This window comes from Porites lutea, chromosome 4 (assembly GCF_958299795.1).
Source record: "Porites lutea chromosome 4, jaPorLute2.1, whole genome shotgun sequence".
Taxonomy (NCBI): Eukaryota; Metazoa; Cnidaria; class Anthozoa; order Scleractinia; family Poritidae; genus Porites; species Porites lutea.
The window spans coordinates 47,465,078-47,477,629 of NC_133204.1; the positions used below are offsets into that span (position 1 = coordinate 47,465,078).

General features: G+C 39.9%; 2 protein-coding genes across 4 annotated transcripts; both read left to right on the top strand.

Moving 5' to 3' along the window:
- The first annotated feature begins 1,792 nt into the window (after nucleotides 1-1,792).
- Nucleotides 1,793-7,378, top strand: LOC140933863 (proton-coupled folate transporter-like). Of its 2 annotated transcripts, none has more exons than XM_073383523.1 (7): nucleotides 1,793-2,073; nucleotides 2,936-3,166; nucleotides 3,487-3,802; nucleotides 4,083-4,625; nucleotides 5,400-5,483; nucleotides 6,220-6,379; nucleotides 7,160-7,378. In XM_073383523.1, the coding sequence occupies exons 2-7, from the start codon at nucleotides 3,020-3,022 to the stop codon at nucleotides 7,188-7,190; spliced, it is 1,281 nt and encodes a 426-aa protein (XP_073239624.1). In that variant the 5' UTR covers nucleotides 1,793-2,073; nucleotides 2,936-3,019; the 3' UTR covers nucleotides 7,191-7,378. The 2 variants fall into 2 exon arrangements, with proteins under 2 accessions (XP_073239624.1, XP_073239625.1); XM_073383524.1 differs by having other exon boundaries at nucleotides 1,793-2,031.
- Nucleotides 7,379-7,413: 35 nt separating this feature from the next.
- LOC140933864 (uncharacterized) lies at nucleotides 7,414-9,904 on the top strand. Of its 2 annotated transcripts, none has more exons than XM_073383526.1 (4): nucleotides 7,414-8,017; nucleotides 8,670-9,128; nucleotides 9,284-9,377; nucleotides 9,613-9,904. In XM_073383526.1, the coding sequence occupies exons 1-4, from the start codon at nucleotides 7,925-7,927 to the stop codon at nucleotides 9,786-9,788; spliced, it is 822 nt and encodes a 273-aa protein (XP_073239627.1). In that variant the 5' UTR covers nucleotides 7,414-7,924; the 3' UTR covers nucleotides 9,789-9,904. The 2 variants fall into 2 exon arrangements, with proteins under 2 accessions (XP_073239627.1, XP_073239626.1); XM_073383525.1 differs by having other exon boundaries at nucleotides 7,418-8,017; nucleotides 9,284-9,461.
- Nucleotides 9,905-12,552: the final 2,648 nt, after the last annotated feature.

Below are 12,552 nucleotides of genomic sequence, written 5' to 3' on the forward strand. Positions count from 1 at the left end.
ACTTATTTTATTTGCAGTGGCATACCTGAAAATAAACTGGTGAAGTTTTCTTTTACTGAGACTAATCCATATCGCTAAGGCCTGTTTTAAACGTCGTGCTACTGCCGTGCTAAGCTGGCTCAACTGTAGCTCGACTGCAGCACTAGCTCGACTTGGTTTCAGATGTCGAATTTAATTCAGTCGAATAGAAGTCGGCTGTTGCCGAAACCAAAACGCAAAAGAGTAGTAAAGAAAAAGTTTAGCAAACTTTTAAATGTATTCTGGTGTATTTATAATGTATGAATAGAGTTCGGCTTGGGGTACAGCGGTAGCACCAATCGTCGCGCTACTGCCGTGCTTAAGTCGAATTCTTGAGTTTGGTACGGCAGTAGCACGACGCTTGTAACAAGGCTGTACGTCCATTGTATTGTATTGTAAACCCCAGCACTGTGCTTTGACTATCAATTTCGTTCCCAAGGACCATTCCCTTTGAAGTAAAGGCCGCTAGAAACGAAGTACTTTTGTTAGTAGTTGTTTTCAATGTAACTGAGGAGCAGGTCGGGAGTGTTAGGCGTGTTTTGGCAGATTGGCTCCCAGATGTTTTCGTGTCGTCCCTTCTTGTGAGCCTGAAGCTGGCTAGTCATGCATAATAGATAGTCACGAGATCTCTTTGTTTACAAACACACGCTTTTGAACGAAAGCGTGGTCTTCATGTGACGCAAACCCACGCAATTTAAGCCTGAAGCTGGCTATTCATGCATAATAAATGGTCACGAGATCTCTTTGTATACAATCACACGCTTTTGAACGAAAACGTGGTACTCATGTGACGCAAACCCACGCAATTTATCAGTGACTGATTAAATGAAGAATTTATGAAGTTAAAAACTAATTATCCTCTGCACCCAGTCTGTACGTAAAGATGTGCGAAAATGTAGATTGATGCAAGTCAGATCAGATGCGGTCAGGTGTGTATTTTCGTTTCATATACATATTCTCTCGTAGTCAACGGTATGTCAAAAGTTGACTATAGTACACTGTCATTTTTGTAAACTTCAGTTGCAAACGTACAAACGACCCTATTAACTGTCGCCTTCGAAACTGACTATTGCCACAGTAGTTTCTGTTGCAAGCGTGGCCATAGTTCTTGGTGGATAAGACAAACTTTACGTAAAACACAATTCAGTTTTTGTTCCAACACTGATAGATTTCTTCCACAACGTTCACCATAATGTGGGCTGATGCAATATAGTGCAATCAGCCTCGACCTAGTGTTACCATCTCGTACATGCACTTCCGGTAACTAATTCCCCGTTACAGTTGAGTTTGTGTCCAACAGTTTCGACAATAATTTGTTTATCAACGATAATCTTGCATAAATACTGAACATTTTATGACAAAGTATTGATACCGTTTCACTAGTTACTATTGCGATTGTTGTTTATAAAGATGTGAATCACAAGCGAAAGAACTGAGCACGTTCTTTTTAAATGAAAGTTTAGGACGATTCCACAAACTGCAAATTACTAGCATAAATAAATAGTATCATTATGTTTCCGAGTTCACTGGGAATCAGTCAACCTTGCTTGGTCACAGTCTTTCTCAACAGCGTAAGTGTAGACTTTCAAAAAAGTCCTTCGTCGGATTTCATATGGCGCGGGACCTCTCCCGACTTCGTAGCTCGCGGTCGGCCGCTTCGCGGCCAAACAAGGCTCGCTCCGCTCGCCAAGAAGTCGACTTGTAGCAAGTCTAGCGTAATTGCTACAGTTGTCAGTGTTGCAAAAAGTATCTTACCGGTGGCGGCGAGCTGTTCTAGTCATGTACGGTTCGGAACGGTAAAGATTCGTCGCACTTTGAAGACGTTCTTTAGGCATCGTCGCGCAATCTGCTACTAAAAATTGTGAGCAGGAACGCGTGACGAAGCACCTGAAGAACATCAACTTGAACACGCCATATTGGACACAGCTGCCTTCTCGGAAACAGACTTGGCACTGGTAATTGTGGACAAATGGTACAGAAATCTCACGACATTCCAGTCAAAGCGAGAGAAAGGTAAATCACCTCAGAAAATTTAACCGGGTTTCGACTCAAAAGGTAATTACAAGCGCTCTTTTATCATATGGTTTGTCACTATTATTACAGTTATGTAGACTGGATACCATTTAGATTGATTAATCCACCTTAAGGGCAGATATCGATTAAAATGCAAGAAAATACGATACACCTACGACCACTGTTGTAGAGCCTACTTGTTACCTAAACTGTATAAAGAGGACCACAACTTTTCCCTCTCTCCCACTCTCTCTCTTATGTTAGACACCCGCTATTCAGCCAAAAAACTCCAGGCGTGACGAGCCAGCACGACTGATCTGATTCATCAAAATGAGTCACGCAAGCACTACAAGTCAGCTTCGCAAGTCCGATTCTGGTTGCCCACACCCTATCCAAACGTGTTCTGACGAAAGTCAAACGTCATTACTACAACCTATGATTAAGGTAGGCAGTTGAGGCAAAGAAAATTGTCAGTAATACAACGTTCTACGTTGAAATATTGTTATGTCTACTGCACCATCTCGGAGAAAACTGCACGGGAAAATGGTCCAGTTTGAATTGAGAATGTCTTTCCTTATGCATTCATCTAAAAAAGACGAAATTAAAAACCTCTTCTTCCTCTCCCCAACTCTCCCCTTATTTATTGCTAGTTTACGAAAGGCCACTGTCAGGGTGACTCTGAAGAGACGCAAACAGCATTCAATTGGGGGGGGGGGGGGAGGGGTCACATACTGTGTTGTCTCGGGGGAAAGGTGGGTAATTTTCTCAACAATTCAGTGGGAGTTTTAAGTGGAGCAAATAGCAATCATAATGCAAAATATGGGAAGTGATTAAGTAGCCACTATTTTCTTGTTGTCCTCATCCCTGAAAGCCAATTGTTTTGGATCCTTTTATACTCTCTTAGATTCCATCAAGGAACACTCTTCCACTATGGAGAAAGTATTTAACGGTGGAACCTGTAGTTTTTTTCTACTTCTACGGCTTTCTAATGTATATACCAGTTGGTGGAATATACGTGTACGAACGAGTCAGTGAAATGAAGGGCTTCCCGTATAAAAATGTCAGTCGAGAAAAAGAAAGTTGTGGAGGTGAAAATTTAAACAGAAACTCGTCACTATGGCGTCTTGAAGAAGAGGTGAGGCGAACGTTTTAGCTATAGGCACAGTTTCACAGAATTAGACATGAGACAAACTCTAGACATTTTACCGCTGCAGTCCTATGTACGCCGCGCACGTGCTTGTGTGGTTTGGTACGATATCTAGAGATATGTTTCGTACATTTTAGAGATAATTTCGTACATTACCAACAGGCAAATCTCAGATGCTCTCTCACCGGCCTGGCCAAGCGTGCCGTTCAAGAAACGGCTTGATGCATAGGAGTAATCCTCAATTATGTATTTGAATCCAAGTAAAATGATGTTCTTAGCTAAATGTTTTTAATGTTTTATATTTTCAGGTTCAAAGTCTTGCCTCTGAAATCGGATTAATCTACAACCTTTGTCTTGTCATCCCCTCTCTTCTTTTGGCTCCCCTTTGGGGGCCCTGGACAGATAGGGGAGGCAAGCGAAAACCCGCCCTGCAGTTTGCTATCTTAGGCGCATGCTTAGAGATGATAGTCACATTACTGGTGATGTACTTCAAATGGTCTGTATATGTCTTATTCTTATCCGCGACAATCAGTGGGTTCTCTGGTTTTGCTACAGTTTTGATGGTTGGAGCCACGGCGTACATAGCTGATATTTCTGAGAAAGAAGAAAGAGCTTTTCGAATAGGTGAGAAGCCTACTGTAACGAGGTCAGTAGCTGAGACTAAACTTGATAAAATTAACAGTATTTCATAGAATTTTTAGTCAACCATGATTTGACGTGATGAAGGCCTTTAAATCTCGATCTCATTTTGATTATAATATTCGTATCCTCCACTGTCACACCATCACAGTATGTCTACTTTTTGCGTATTTAAACGTTATACAATGGGTCTGACAGCAGCTGTCGAGAGACTTGCAGAATCTTCTTAAAAATTAATTTTGTATTTTTTTTCTCTTATTTACAGCTATATTGTATCTGGCAATTTTCTTAGCTGGTGTCATCAGTTTATTGACCAGCGGATTCTGGATGGAATATGTAGGTTTCGTCCCATCTGTCTGGTTCATATGGTCCTGCTATTTTCTCGCTGGGGTCTGGACTCTTTTCTGCGTGCCAGAAATTCCAAAGCCAGTCACAGACACGTCAGCTAGCTTTTTCAGCACTGAAAATATCAAGAGTTTTGTCAATTTGTTCCGATTGCAAAGAGATGCTGGAAGAAAGAATCTCTTTCTGCTGATGTTCTGTGGGGGCGTCATATTCTTGTCCAGAGTGGGTAGCGATGGTGTGGAGACGCTTTATGTACTAAGAAGTCCTCTCTGTTGGCGCCCCACGTTGGTGGGTTATTACTCCGCGTTTGAAATGTTCGTGGAAGGTATTGGAAGCGTAGTCGGGGTAGAGATCTTTAGACGTTGTTTTCGGGAGATGAATGTTGTGCGTATTGGTATAGTGACGTTTATGAGTGCATCGGTTCTACTTGCTTTTTCAGATCGTACTTGGATGATTTTTGTTGGTAAGTGAATAGGACGAATAAAATCGTATTCGGGATCTCACATCTTTTTAAAAGGTCTTTTTTATCCAAACAACCTCTCTCCCGGCCCGTCTCGCGGTATCTCTATTCTTAACGTTCCCAGATCTCTCTGTCTTACTCTAAGAGGTCTGGGAACGAGATTGGTGCCTCCTCTCGAATGAACTTTATTTCAACACAAAATTCAAACAGTTGATCGCTGATTTGCATTGAAGCTGTGTTACAAACTTAGAGATATATAATGAGACAAAAATGAATTACAATGTAAAATGATAAAAAGATCATTTACATACCCATAAGCCCCCCCCCACCCCCCCCATTCATAGGCCCATCTAACCTGCAATGAACAACAAAAAAAATACATCCGGTTAAAAGCCCCCCTCTAACATGGTGTATTGAAATGAATGCGACATTTTACGAGGTTTTGAAGGTTAAAAAAGCAATCAAATTCAAAACGTCTTTTGATCAGCACAGCCTCACTGCTATGTAGCTTGTTGTATATAAGTCCAGGGCTTATACCCAGAAGTTTACGGTGTAATACAAGACAGTTAATCTAATCTAATCTAATCTAAGGAAATAATTAAGCAGACGAATAAAGTGAGCGGGCCAGGCCAGAGCAACGCCGCGCGCACTCGCGTAATCACATATCGACTAACACTAAAAAGTACGTAGGGGCTATTTGACTGTAGATCTCTGTCAAACAAAGCTTCCTGAAAAGTCAAAGTGATAAAATTAATTTAATTTATTTCACTGATTCAGTTGGGACCGTTGGCATCTTCAATGCACTTCCTGACCCAGTGCTAATGGGTGAAATGTCAAAGATTGTGGGAGAGGGCGAACAAGGTAATTAACTAACTAGTTTCTTAGTAGACATTGCTGATAGATATGTCATTAAGTTATTACCCTCTCAGCTTCTGACCTCTTTACTTCTGTACATGGCGTACACTATTTTCACTCGCGTGCCTCGTTTAAGAAACTTAGCATTCGAATCAAATTGGGCCAATATCCCAGCTTGTTTATCCTATACGCGACCTCAAATTGTTCAATTTCCTTCTAAAAACGTTCATTGCTAAACGTAACTGTCTTTGTTTGCCCATGTAAACGGAGAAGTTCGCCCAATACTGGACCTTAAGATTTAAGGGCGAGGACGACTATGAGGACCCGGGACCCGGAAAGCTTTATTGTACTTTTTTTTATCACCGGAAAGTTTAGCACAGTTATTCTTATTGAAGGAGTTTAAGCTCTCTTCCAATCACAAAGTGCTAAAACTTCTGTTAAACATTCTACTCGTAGAATGCCAAAATGACGCTTTTCTCAACCGCGACTATTAAGTATTGAGAAAAGTCGTCCTCGACTTAAAGGTCTCTGCTGTAAGTGCTAATAGTCAAATCTCTCTTCAAAACTGACATCGCTGGGAATGCCACTATGTGTCCGACTTAGAGAGTTATGCGCCTTATGTAGCGTCAAAGGAAATGACTGAATAACAACAGGAAACAGGTCTAGGTGTCTGTTTTAGAGAGGTCTCATCGTTATAGAGGTTCGAAAGTGCTGACGTCATTGTGAATTTTCTATCCTTTAGGTTCCCTGTTTTCTGTGTATGGTGTTGTTACCACTATAATGCAGCTTGTGGGCGCTGCAATTTTCAACAATGTATACCAGGCGACCCTGGGGCTGACATTCCCGGGCTTAGTGTTCGTAATCCGCGCTGGGCTGGTTATCATTCCTTTTGTATTGGTCAGGTAAGCGTTGGTTGATGATTCCGTTAGTTCAGCACTTTCAAACTGGTCATAATAGCTAAAATAAAAACAGCTACCGGAGGAGCGACAACAACAACAAGAACAACAACAACATCTAAAGAACAAACGACTTATTAAAACTGACGAAAGATAAACGGAAAATCGAAAAGTGACAACGGATAGGCAATACCATGACTCAAAACAGATTGATGGCATTAAATTAAAGATATGTTTATGGAAATTGCATTTTGCACAGGAATCAGACTTGTCAATGAAAAACTTGTGCTTTGTCAATATTTTACTCGGCTTGGAGTTCGTTATGACCCAAAAAGAAGGAAAAGCAATAAATGTATAATAATATATCGTGAAATGGTGCTTACGTGGCTCATTCTTGACTGGTAAAGAATATCTGGTAATAGAAAAACACCTTTATGGTGATTTTCAAGGTTTTCTTGGTACTAAGGACATGATTTCTTTCAAACTGGACAGCAAAACCACGACTATGTCGACCATGAATAAACAAATGAAGCTCTGAGGAATCAGTAAAAAAATAAAACAAAAGAAATAGATAAACAAAGAAATGAATAACATAAAATTGAAGAACCAGCAGCAAACTGACCCTTGCGCAGAACATGACAGAAGAAAAGCAAAACAAGTAATATTAAAAAAATGTTTCTTATTTTGTTTTACGTTTGTTTTGTTTTGTTCCTCTTCCCTTTGCCATAAGGATCAGTTTGCTGCTGTCTTGCATTTGTTGATTTCCGTTCATCTTTCCCTCAACAGCTTTATTGAACTACCACGTTTTAACGACTAGGCCGAAGAAACCAAGGCTTTGCTAGGGAATCAAGGGATGGTTCCTACATTGTGATAAATAGTACACCGTAACCAAACGCAGTGACGTCTGTACTAGCGACCGAGGTCAAGATTCTCCCATACAGACCGACCTAGCTCGGTTAATAAGATGTTTATTATATGGCCAAACGAGAAAGCAAAGGAAAAAAACATTAAAGTGCTACTACGATCAAATTTGGGAATTTGTTTTTGATTACATATTTCGAAAATGTATGTAAAAGTGACTTACCGTGCTAAGTTTGGAGTCCAAATATGATCTGGAAGTGTGTTTATTTGCACGGCAATTTTCGTAAATGTCTTGCCGCCATTACTCGATTCAAAAAATGACCGGGAGTAGTATTTGAAGGAGTTGGGGCGAGATGTGACGTAGAAACATCAACACGGCAAAAGAAGGCAAACAAACGTGGCTAATTTCGCATGCAGGACGAGATATTCTTGAAAGCTTTTGGAGGTTCTTTCTTCGCTTTTTTGACTTAAAGCGAAAGTATGCCTGGTAGACGCTGTGTTGTTCAGGACTGTGGAAACGTAAAGAACGATGAATAGGGGATTTCTGTTCATAATTCTCCTGATTCGGGCAGCGTTAGATTAAAGTGGAAAAGGTTCGTGTCCATTCATCGGAAGGATTTCAACCAAGTGGGAAAATTTGCTGTGTGATCGGAGCATTTTACAAGGGATTGTTTTACGCTTGCTTTTCCGATGAAAGACATGAAAAGGAATTTGAAGAAGGGGACGTTTCCAACCATTTGGAAAAAACCCTCTCAAACACTATCAAAGCGGAGTCGACGATCGGTGAGTGAAATTACAATGTATTTGCGCAGCCGTGCTTATCACCATTATATTTATTTCCCCATTAACCTGTGACATGATTTTTTCTGGCATCGTTGTTCAATATTCGTGTAATGAATGCTCTGACTATTTGGACTTCCCATATTGTTGCATGTGTTTTCATACTTTTCTGCTTTCTTCTCATAGTTATAGTAAAACGGGCATTTGCGCTGAGTGGACGTGAAGTCAATTCCCCAATTCCCAGACCTTTCCACTCAAGCGTAAAATTTAGAAAAAGTGAAGCTACATAGAAATCCGGCTGTCTATTTTTTGAGAGATTATCTTGCTGTTACCTTGAGATTTGACAGTACTCTAAACTTCCCTCCAAGAAATCTTACAGCAAATTAAGAGTTACACACGAGTCTTTTAAAACGACCAAAAATGGACTTAGGCTTATTTCTACATTCTATAAGTTCAGTTACTGTTTGCGGGGTTTTTTTTCGTTTGTATTTTAATTCTATTTTCACTGTCTGCAAATGATGCATACATTTTAAGGCAAAGATGTGGTTAAACCTTGCTTCCATTTCTAGTTTTGAAAACATCGACATAAAGCTCAAATTTAAACTTGTTTTGAAGGGGAGATATAAAAAATGGCCGTACTTATTTTCATTTTTAGCTACTAAATGAAATTCTGGCTGGTCAAACTACTAATGAGGATACAGAGGAAGAAGACAATCCTGAAGAAGAGGTGATCTCTTTGAAAGGAAGTTCTGCACCTGAGGAGAGTGCTGACACTATGGGGGCTCCCAATCTCAACCCTGAGGAGTCTCCAGAAGTCGAGGGTGTTCTGAATACAAGCCAGGGTTCTTTGCTTGAGGTAAATCCTGAAAAGGAGGGCTGCATCCCTGAGACTGAGACGGGTGAGATAAGTGTTGATGCTGAGATGGCTTCAGAGGTCCTAGGTACTCCTGGTGATAAGACAGCTCTCGAGAGCCAGGGGATTTCAGGCACTGATGAGGTTACTGAGACCATGCAGATCCTGGAGGCTCAGGGAATCGAAAAAGTGCAGGATATGGATGAAGTTATGCAGATTGATGAATCATTAACGATTTCTGAACTTGAACAGGTTTCTATGGTAGGCGCTTAACTCTAATTAATGTTTATTTGCATCTTTGTATTATCATAACAATGGAAAACTACATGTGCAGTTATTTTACAATACTAAAACACAAAAATTCTAAAGTCTTGTTATTACAGCCTGTATTAATGTTGAAAGTTTGTTTTTTGTAGGATACTCCAACTGGACATGCTGGGAATTGCACAACATGCAAAACCCTGAGGAGTGAGGTGAATCAGTTAAGGGGCAAAGTCACAAGACTGAAGAGTAAGTTAATCTCCAATCAAGATCAGTGGGTTGAAACCTTTAAGGGCATACAAGAGCCGAAGCAGTTGCTGATGGTGAATGCTGGTGAGTCAACAATGACTGATGTTGATGAGTCATGTAGGCATAACTGCCTATCTTTATATTTTTATTACGTTATATTTTATCAATATTTGATTATTTAATAATAATTAAAATTTTAATGGTGATAGAATTTTTTTAATTCCATTTGTTTAAGCTATTCAAACTGATCCATGGCCAGTAACAAATGAGACAGAGTTAGGGCTAGAGGATGAATCAGAAGATGAGCAGGAAATGCAGGACGACGCATATGAGGAGTTTGAGTGTGATGAAGACCCTACATGGAGTCCTGAAGAAATCGAAGATGCATATAAAAAAACTAAAGGAAGATGATGACTTGGTGAAAACTCATCAGAACCCAAGGTACAAAGATGCAAAATTTATTGTATTTTAACATCTTAGCTCTAAGTATCCTCTGGGAAGTGATTTAGGCCTAAAACTAACTTCCAGTAAGAGAGGATCTATTTAGAAACAAGAGTACATGAAATTTGTTTTTTAATTTACTCAGATAAGAATTGCAAAAAAAAAAAAAAAGAAGAAGAGGCATAGCCAGCCCATAGACTGGAAGTCCCAGGCCTAAAAATGTTTGGTTTGTCCACTCAACCACTTGTAATAAATTATGCATCATTGGGGTGGGCTAGATAGCTTAAGGGCTGAAAGTTGTCATGTGTGCAATCAACAGAATTATTATAAAATTTAAGCATTTTTCAGGATGTATTTGAGAATAAAATCCCAACCCACAATTAGCCAGGTTTACAACAAGTTGAAAAACTGGCAACACCCTGAGAAAAACAATAAAAATGATAATCATTTTTTTATTGTTATTTTATTATTTCAGATGCTATGATTAAATGAGTATTTCCTTTCAATCATTTTTTACAGGTTGGACCTACAAGGAAAAAACATTCGAGAGGAACCGAAGGGAATTGTTTTCCTTTCCAAACTTCTTCTTTTGTTTCAGTTCTACCACTTGTGCTTCTTTTCAAAACCCAAACTTTCTGTATCACAGACAGGTACCTTGCTAACCGTAGAAAGTTTCTGCAGAAACTGTAGCCAGACAAAAGTCTGGAAGAGTCAACCAGACCTGCTAGGAAAGTTTCCAGCAGGTAACCTGCTATTAAGTTTTGCAGTGCTCTGTGAGCCGAGTGAAAAGAAAGAAACGATACATTAAAACTGTAATTAAATTCAGGCTGAATTCGATTTAATTTTTATTACTTGTGTACATGAAACTTAGAGCAACATCAGAATTCCCAGCCACTAAACTTGAGTTTAACTGAACACTAGAAGAACAGGGCTTCACACAGTGGGCAAGTTTGTCATTCAACAAAAAGCGAGTAAGTGGCTGAGAATTCTGAAGTTTGGCCCATAAAATTAATTGCTTACGGACAAGTATTCAAGCAACTACTGTAGGTCCTTCTTGGCCCCAATAGCATACATGACACTCTTCAAGAACAAACAGTGCATTTATTATTCATTTTCTTCATCTTCGAATCCATGATAATGGCCATTTTGACTCGGAAATTGTTTCCTGATTTTATTGTAGGCACAACAGGGCAAGGGGTATCGCCTGGAACTACCAATATAACTCCACAGCAGTCTTGTAAATTGGCGATAGGCCACAGACCTCAGGAATCTAGTTAGAGAAATGAGATCACTGTTAATTCAAGGAGGGATTGGATGGAGATAAATAAATACTCCTTTTAAAAATAAGCAGTTGGGGCAATAAAGCCATTTAGAAAATAAAAAATGTGATTCTATGAGATCAGTCCACGGCGATAAGCTTAGATGTATCAATTATTCAATGCTATGTAAGGTTCGATCGTTCCGATACAAAGTCAACAATACCCCAACTTACTCATCATCACTTTTGTTGCCTTGCCCACGAACAGTTGTGTACGACTTTCCAGCTCGCGTTTTTAGGCCCAGTGCAGCCACTTGTAATACGTGGCGGTTTAAGCAGACGCTTTCAAACCCTGGATGGAGGGTTATGCATACGGTCCGGTCTCGAAAGGCTTCTTCCATGACCTCTTCGCAGCGATCGATCTCTTTGCAGCAAATGCACTCCTGCGCTTTTGTAACAAGGCCGACAGAGCAGTTCGAGCACGAACGTGAATGTGAAAAACTCGTCAAACACAAGAAAAATACGTCTGTATAAAATTATTAATTGTCTGACCTCTTCAATAAAACTATCGCATAAAATCAGGACTACAGCTAATCACATAGCAACGAAATTGTAAACTTAAACAAAACACATAGTCGCGCTATTCGTCACGCGCACGATTTAACGACGGGTATGTTGAAATTGGAAAATAAAAACATAAATCTACATTCCATGATAATACCATAACATTCATTCGCTGGCACCTCTCCCGAATATCTTCGTTGAAACTGTTGTTCCTCTTCTTCTTCGCGATGAACTCTTTCGTTGTAGTCCGCGGCTTCTTCCACGGTAGCAAGGGGTTCGCAACTGTCGTCGTACGGCGCAAATTCAGACAATTCTCCAATCACTTCGTCAACTGTAAAACTTTCTAGATCACTTTCAGATGTGCAGGAAGAGGAATCCGACGGAGATGACATTTTAAACGTCTTGTTAAAAGGCTCCAGACTCACAAAATTTTCTCAAATGCGAATCTTTTGGTTGATGTTTCTACGTCACAGTGCATAAATCACGTGGTCAAACGCACGACCGCTTTGCGGAGATCTCGCGGGCTATTGTTTTGCGAACTTTGTAATGGCGGACGGTATTTACGCACTTTTCAGTGGGAAATTTCCAGCCCCCCTACGCAAGTACGGTTCCAATTTTTCGCTATTTGTATAATTTTGAACATATACAAAAGATTTATGTTAAAAAAACTCGGAAATAAAAACAAAAATTTTCGTCGTAGTAGCACTTTAATAATTTTATTTGCTTCCTTGCGCGGGCTCAAGCATTTAGCTGACTTTCTTCTGTCACTGGTCTCCAAACAAACAAGCCAATTTTTTCATATTCTTTGCTGGTAACTTTTTGAGGACAACTGTTACAACAACATCGTTGTAGATGCCGGTCTAGATGGGAAAATCTAGACCGCGGTCAAGATCGAGCCAATCAAATTCTTGA

Bases quoted from the DNA above. Each gene is read 5' to 3' on its own strand.
- LOC140933863 (XM_073383523.1), top strand. From the start codon at position 3,020: ATGTATATACCAGTTGGTGGAATATACGTGTACGAACGAGTCAGTGAA. The intron at 3,167-3,486 runs GTGAGGCGAACG...TTATATTTTCAG, and splicing joins TATGGCGTCTTGAAGAAGAG to GTTCAAAGTCTTGCCTCTGA. The intron at 6,380-7,159 runs GTAAGCGTTGGT...TTCCCTCAACAG, and splicing joins ATTCCTTTTGTATTGGTCAG to CTTTATTGAACTACCACGTT.
- LOC140933864 (XM_073383525.1), top strand. From the start codon at position 7,925: ATGAAAGACATGAAAAGGAATTTGAAGAAGGGGACGTTTCCAACCATT. The intron at 8,018-8,669 runs GTGAGTGAAATT...TTTCATTTTTAG, and splicing joins CAAAGCGGAGTCGACGATCG to CTACTAAATGAAATTCTGGC. The intron at 9,462-9,612 runs GTGAGTCAACAA...CATTTGTTTAAG, and splicing joins GTTGCTGATGGTGAATGCTG to CTATTCAAACTGATCCATGG.